This window comes from Takifugu flavidus, chromosome 8 (genome assembly GCF_003711565.1).
Source record: "Takifugu flavidus isolate HTHZ2018 chromosome 8, ASM371156v2, whole genome shotgun sequence".
NCBI lineage: Eukaryota > Metazoa > Chordata > Actinopteri > Tetraodontiformes > Tetraodontidae > Takifugu > Takifugu flavidus.
Window position 1 is genome coordinate 5,377,318 of NC_079527.1, and position 7,288 is coordinate 5,384,605.

The following is a 7,288-nucleotide window of genomic DNA, read 5'->3' on the forward strand; positions in this document are numbered from 1 at the left end:
TGATTCCAGACAAAGGAACAGTCCTGAAAGTGATAAATGTCCCTAAAGGGAGCTGGAACAACATGGAGGAGCTTCTCCTGGAAGAACTGGAGGTCTTCAAGGTAAGACATTTGTGGAAATATCACTTTCTTGTATGTTGTTTTTTTATTTGGTCTGTTTTTTTTTACCAACATATACAGCATGTATATAGAAAAAAAAATCAAGGCACGTATGGCAAGGTGGGATCGCATGCCTAGTGTAATGTTTGCACTAGCAGTGAGTAATTACCTCACCCCATCTTCGTGATACTGTGAGTTTGAAGTAAAACTAATGCAGCTGAATGTTTGACGATGCTGCCATCTAGCGGCGAGAGAGACCACAGACACGGAAGGATTAGCGATCAAAATGGGTAACCCAGTGGTTACAGTTCGATAATGTGATTTATTTAAGTATAAAAATGAATCTAATATCATTAATGTCGGACTCTTCTCATGTCGAGTTATTATAACGTGTGTTGTAACCTCTCTGCTCCTCAGGATGCCTCGTCCATCATCAACATGCAGATCTCCTCAAAGCGGGTAATAAGCTTTATTTCTTACCATGTCGCTTGGAAAAATTGCATTCCCTTTTTCAGCACATCAGACAAATCGTTTAATAGTTCAATATCAGGACGCACCACCAGTCTCAAAGCTCTCCCCCGCCTCCGTTTCCCCTTGCAGCAGCAGCTGTACGTGGGCTCCGCCACCGGCATCGCCCAGGTCCCCCTCCACCGCTGCAGCGTGTACGGGAAGGCCTGCGCTGAGTGCTGCCTCGCCAGAGACCCGTACTGCGCCTGGGACGGAACATCCTGCACTCGCTACCTGCCCAACACCAAGAGGTGGGTGACACAAACACTAACGCACGCCGCATGATGACTTCCAAACAAGACAACTCAAACCAGGGTATTGCTCCGCAGGCGTTTCCGTCGCCAGGACGTGAGGAACGGAGATCCCAACACCCTGTGCTCCGGAGGTACCTTTGCTGCCTCGATCAGTTTGAGTCATGAGAAGATTAGCCGACCTCCTCTGCCTCGCTCGGACCCTCTGCGTCTGACATCTCACTGTCTTCCTGTGCCAAAAATTCCTAAACTCTTCCACACTTCACCCCGATGACCTTTGTCCCGGGAAGCCAACAATGAGAGCATTCTGAGGTCATCGCTCATTCTGCCACAAACCTGAATTCAGCTCATTGCTCAAACTGAAGGAGGTCTGCGGTAATGCGATTACATCATGTGGCACGCTGAGTGAGGTCGGAGAAGGTCACAGTAATTGTCTCTAAGCAGTTTGGCACATGGCGCGCTATTGTTTCTCCAGTTGGTTGATTAAAGAAACCCCGATGTGATCCAATGAAAGCCTTAATGTCACACTTTCCTTAGTCTTTTCATGAAATTAATGATTTGGGATGAAGAAACCCATTTCACTATCACTATTGGGGGCTGCAGGGTCACTGTTGACCTCCACCCAACTTCTTCCTCTCTTTACTGCCCCCTGCAGACCACCATAAGTATCGCGTGGCAGAGAAGAAGCTCTACGGTGTGGAGGGAAGCAGCACTTTCCTGGAGTGCATCCCCAAATCTCTTCAGGCCAGAGTCACCTGGACCTTCCAGAAACATCCACAGAATCCAAGAGAAGAGGTGAGAGCACCTGTCAGCAGCCATAGATGGCTTCCTGCGCTGGAATTTCAAGGAGGAGGTTAATGATCTCACTTTACAAAAGCGCTTCACGTGTATGAAACATGTTTTTGTGAATGTTTTGAAGGTGCGTCTCGATGACCGCATCCTCCAGACGGACAGGGGTCTTCTGATTCGACGTGTCCTGAAAAGAGACATCGGGGTCTACCAGTGCCACGCCATGGAACACGGCTTTACCCAGACCTTGCTGGGGATCACCTTGGAAGTGGTCCCTTCAACATCCTCCTCGGCCTCCAATCTGCCCTCTGATGCCCCGGTGAGGTTAGACCCTCGCAGCGGAGGCGCGCCCCCTGCCACCAATCAGAAGCTCTGGTACCGGGACTTCATGCAGCTGGTGGACCACCCCAACCTCAGCACGGTCGACCAGATTTGCGAGCAAGTTTGGGCACGTAAGAACGCAGCTGGGGACCAGGCGGACAAGAGCGTCCCTGCTCCCGTGAAGGACGTCCCCCCTCTGGGACCCTCCGTCCGCCCAGGGAACAAGAAGTGGAAGCATCTTCAGGAGATAAGGAAGGGCAGAAACCGCCGGACCCATGATGGGAAACCGAACCCTCGGGCACCTCGAAGTGCAGGGGAGTAAGGAGAACAAGCTGGAGGGAGGATAGATGGACTGATCCAAGGAGAAAAGAGGAGACTGATAGAGACTGAGAGACTCCCGGAGGCATCCGATCATACAGACATTGTACACTCACGCACATGAACACACATGCAGACACACACGAAGCACCTGGCCTGTGTATATTTGTCTATGGACGGTACCCCGGCTCCTGAGTCCTTGTCCCACTAGCAGCCCCTGCATGCCTTACTGCCCAACTCCAGCCTGCACGACCCCGTCACACTCATCCAGTCGCCGAGCGTGCGAGCAGGGAAGGAGTCCAACTCTATCTTTGCGTAACTCACCCGATGTTCTGCTTCTCCCCACTGGCAGCCAGCAGCGGTGGGGTTCGGTCGCCCAACAAACGCACCCTTTTGTCTCCAACGGGAGCCTCACACGGAATGTACAGCAGCTGGATGACGGCTCCATCCAGCTGTTCTGACCTGTTGATTTCATACCAGTGCTAACAATTGGGATTGGTGTCAGTAACAGTATGTTATGGGGTGGAATGACCAAATTAGGAACAGGACTGATCCACAGAAACCCTCCACGTTCACCACACGAGTCAGTTACTGAGCAGGCCGAGGTGCCGACAGTGTTAGAGCTCCTTTTATTTCTGCTAGCAGTTTTTTGTAGGCACATAAACGGCGCCATCGGGCTTGGACCCAATGTCTCATCGAGGCTATTGTCAAACCTCCAACAGCTTTTTTTCCCCAGACCACTAAAAAAAATGACGGTGGGAAAACAGACTACTGTCATTCCATGATGGGAGATGTTTACGTCTGATTAATTTGGAAACCCATATTAAAATTGCAGATTTCACAGTAAAATGTCATATTTATTAGGCTGTGTTTAATGATGTCGTAGCATCATGGTGATGTCATGAACATGGCGGTTTGGGTGGGACGAAGGAAGAGAAATGTTCCTATTGGACTCTACTATGACAACCTCTGTGTCTGGGCTCCAGTACAGTAATATATACAAGCATGATATTTAAGACTTTTATGATTTCTTTTTCCGAAGTGGTACTTCTTGGCCTTTCTCTTTTACACTGTTGTTGCATATTTGTGATAAATATATATATGCAAATAACCCAGAGTCAAAGATGCATCCCTCAGCACGGTACAACGCACAGGAACCTGTTCTTCTGCTACCCAGAATGCATTTGACCTTTCTGTCTGACTCTGTTGGAATCTTTTATAATTAATTGATCTGAGCTGCTTAACAAACGTCATCTCTTCCTGATAAGTCTTCCTTCTCTCCGTGGTTTCTGTACCATAGGTTGTTGTCTGTGCTAACATGGTGTAATAGCCCCCCCTAGTGTCTTCTTGTGTGTATAGTTCATTGATCACAGTCTATCCACATGTCAGAAAACAGCTGGGCTTGTAAGATAAAACATGTTTTCCTCATGATCTCATCTGTCTGGCTGCCACCTTTTTAATCACATGCGCAAACATTTTTATACATGCAGACATTTTGATTTGGTATTTTTACTTAGTCACACCTCGAGAGAACCGATTCGATCTGTCATTGGAGTTGTAGATGTATGGAATCATTGATGTTATTTATATACCTTCCTTGTAGAGATGTAATTGCCTCTTTACGGTGAGCAGAACTGGCTCTTGTAGTAGAAAGGGACCCATTTTGATGCCACATCCAGGATTCGTGTTGATGACAAAAACGACTGAGGTTATTCACTAACTGGGGGTTAAATGTAAATGTAGTGGTGATCTTTTTGGTTTTTTATATATATAAAGAGATTATTTACATTGGTAGTGGTGTCCATCTTGGCCATGTCTCCCTTTAAAACCAGAAGTCGTGTTGTGAGCTTTTGATTTTGCATGACCAATGTTAGTGGCTAACGCGTTTGACAATGGTGCGGTGGTGAGGAAGAGCGAGAGGAAGAAAGCACAATGTTGAATATTATCATTATTCCTGTGTATTTATGTGCAAAGATAAGCTGATATGTTGTGGTGGATTTTCTTTCTTATAAACGTAGATTTACATCTTTATTGTTCTGCTGATAAAAGACTCATCCTCAACAGTTGGACGTTGCAACCAATGAGAACCTTCCTCTGAGCACAGTGTCCAATAAGAGGCTTTGTTGTCCACACAGTCACCACTTCTGTTGTATCCCACGCCATGCGATGTAACCCTGTTGGATAACCCTCACCGAGGTGTGTGTGTGTGTGTGTGTGTGTGTGTGTGTGTGTGTGTGTGTGTGTGTGTGTGTGTGTGTGTGTGACTGGGGGAAAGCAGAGCTCTGTACATAAATGGTAAAGGAACAGTGGTGTGTGAGTGTAAAGTGGTCTGTTGATGAAAGTTCAAAGGTCAAAGGCCAAAGTTAATGTGCACTGTAATACTCCCAGAGGTCATTGTGAAATGTCATGTCAGATTGTTTTTGATTAACACAATAAATAAATATGCAGTTACTTATAAATGCCTCATCAGTTTTGTGATAGTGGTCTTTATACTGGTAGAAAAACAAAAATGATGATGATGACGACGATGATGACGTTAACAACAACAACAACAACAATAATAATAATAAAACGTTAACGTGAGCATTTCGTTTTTTGACCACAAGGTGGCAATATCGTTACAGTTTGAGCTAAATAGTACAAACGGGCCTCATTAAATAATCTTGACGTGATCATATTTATAGATTGTTATTGTTTATCTTGGTTTGGGCAACCATAGAAACAGTGGTTATGTTATTTTTGCACAACCGATGTGGAATTTTCATGGCTCTCCGTCATCCATGCTCCTGTGCCATCATGTGTGTTTTTAATCCAGTTTTTATTCCACTCACACACCAGAGGTGAAATTCCTTTTATGTTCAGGAGGTAATCACACGCAGAGAATCCCGTATGTGTCCTTGGCTGAGCACCTTCTGCATGTCCTCATTAGTCAAGTCTGGCCATTCTTAAAAGACATCTATTTACCTGGAGTTTGCTCTAAAACACCTGGAGATCTCTGACAGAAGCATTCCCCTGCAGCTGACTGACATTTGAGTCAGTGCTCTGGTATTTATATACCAGGCTGTGAGCAGCATGCAGGACGTGGCCAAACCTGCCAGCCTGATCCATCAGCGCCCCCAGTGTCAGCATGTGTAGAGAACAGAGGCAGTGCCAAATGCTCATCGCCCAAAATGAGGCTTTAGATTCCACCTTGGCTCTGACTGAGCAGCATCAGGACAGAACTATTAACACATGGACTTTTATTAGCAGCATATGGCCTGCATACAACTCTTAATGGACCCAATCATTGACTGCAGATCTCATATCTGTGGTCATTATAAGCAGACAAATAAGAAAACTAAACTAAAATTACATTTTAATAGCAGCAAAACAGCGCTAAAATCTGCAGCTGCATTAACTCTGTCTTCAGAAGCTCCGTTTCAGAAGCTCAGTGGAGCATCCAGTTGGGTCTGCAGCCCCCAGTAAAGACTGCGCTTCCCCCGCATGTCTGTGTTGGGTTTTAGATGAGAAACAGAGGAAAAAGTGTTTACTCCTTTGTCCATATCAATGTCCCGCCCAGTATATACTGGGCCAAATGGAAACTGCTTTCAATGAACCATTTAAATGTGTAATTGCTCACATGTCTGTGATCTTATTATTGCTGTCAGGCAATGATGTCAAATTGTTTGTAAAGAAATTATGCGGAAATGATGTTCAAAACTAAAAAAAAGGGAAACTTTCTCCAATTTTGAATAGGAAAACCGCATCTGTGTTGCTTTACTGGTTTGAATGTATGATTACAGTCAGATAGGAGGATAAAATATCAACCAAATGTAATCTGAAAGTTGATATTCCCCCCCAGCAGGCTGGTGGCTGCGCTAATGTGACCTAAAGCTCCGACACACATGGAAAAGTCGTTAATGTGCTGCTTTCTAAAACAAACTTCACAACTGTGCATTTAAAATAAGATTAACAACATCTTTCTCTCCTCACCAGGAAGCAGTAGCAAATACACATGCACACACACACACACACACACACAGCCTTAATGATTAATGATCCTAATTAACAGTAATTACCCCACTGATTAGCTTTAGCAAATTAGATCCTGTTGACACACCCATACACACACACAGACACACACACAGACACACAAACGATTGTGCAGCTGTGGTTGCTGGGCCGCTACATTAGCTTCCTTTCATTTTGAGGAGTCTGGCCCAAACTCCAAATCGAAGCCTCACCTTCCATGATGGTCTAAATTTAAGTCCGTGTTGATCATTCACTCATTCTGACCAACGTATTCTCTGTATGTTGGCGTCAAACAGGCGTACGCGGCAGAAGTACAACTTATGTTGCACACCGTTGCCTCATTCTTCATCGCTCCAAATCCCGCAGCTCCGGACTGACCTTTGGAACCAGCTCCTGCTTCAGGTTAGTGCTCAAATCCCACCTGAAAACTTCCCTCTGCTACTTCTAAACCTGACCATGATCCTTTATTTTCTTTGTTGTAAATCAGTTTTATTGTATATCATTTTTGTGTTGTTAAATTTATGGGCTGTTCTCCTGAACACAACTAAAAACTATTCCTGTGTGACAGGACGAAACAAAAGGGTTTTATCAGGGATGATTTGTCACTTTAGCATAAAGCTGCTGAAGCCTCACCGCTGGACTCCACAATGCCACAAGAGCTGGGAGCAAACAAACACAATTAATTTGAAAAAGAGGAAGAAACAAGTCTGAAAAACCTAAAATGGACATTGTGACCCCAGAACTACGGCACAGTTCATCATAGTCAGATGTAAATACTCGGCTTCATCTCCAATTACTACCAACCGTCAGCCGAGGTCTTTAGAGCGGTAACAGTGTTGCACCGAAATGACACTGAAGGTAATGAATCTCCCACACACACACACGTACACACACACACACACACACACACACACACCACACACACACACACACACACACACACACACACACACACACACACACACACACACTGTTGTGTCAGGTGCTGGCCCA

At 45.3% G+C, this 7,288-nt stretch overlaps 1 protein-coding gene across 2 annotated transcripts in view; it reads left to right on the top strand.

Annotated features, from left to right (window-relative positions):
• sema3b (sema domain, immunoglobulin domain (Ig), short basic domain, secreted, (semaphorin) 3B) overlaps nucleotides 1-4,743 on the top strand; it is a 47,512-nt gene extending 42,769 nt beyond the window's left edge. For both annotated transcript variants that reach the window (XM_057040784.1, XM_057040785.1), the window contains exons 13-18: nucleotides 10-101; nucleotides 516-557; nucleotides 699-856; nucleotides 935-990; nucleotides 1,512-1,651; nucleotides 1,776-4,743. In XM_057040784.1, the coding sequence (XP_056896764.1) occupies nucleotides 10-101; nucleotides 516-557; nucleotides 699-856; nucleotides 935-990; nucleotides 1,512-1,651; nucleotides 1,776-2,288 (1,001 nt within the window). In that variant the 3' untranslated portion in view covers nucleotides 2,289-4,743. The remainder of the gene's footprint in view (nucleotides 1-9; nucleotides 102-515; nucleotides 558-698; nucleotides 857-934; nucleotides 991-1,511; nucleotides 1,652-1,775) is intronic.
• Nucleotides 4,744-7,288: the final 2,545 nt, after the last annotated feature.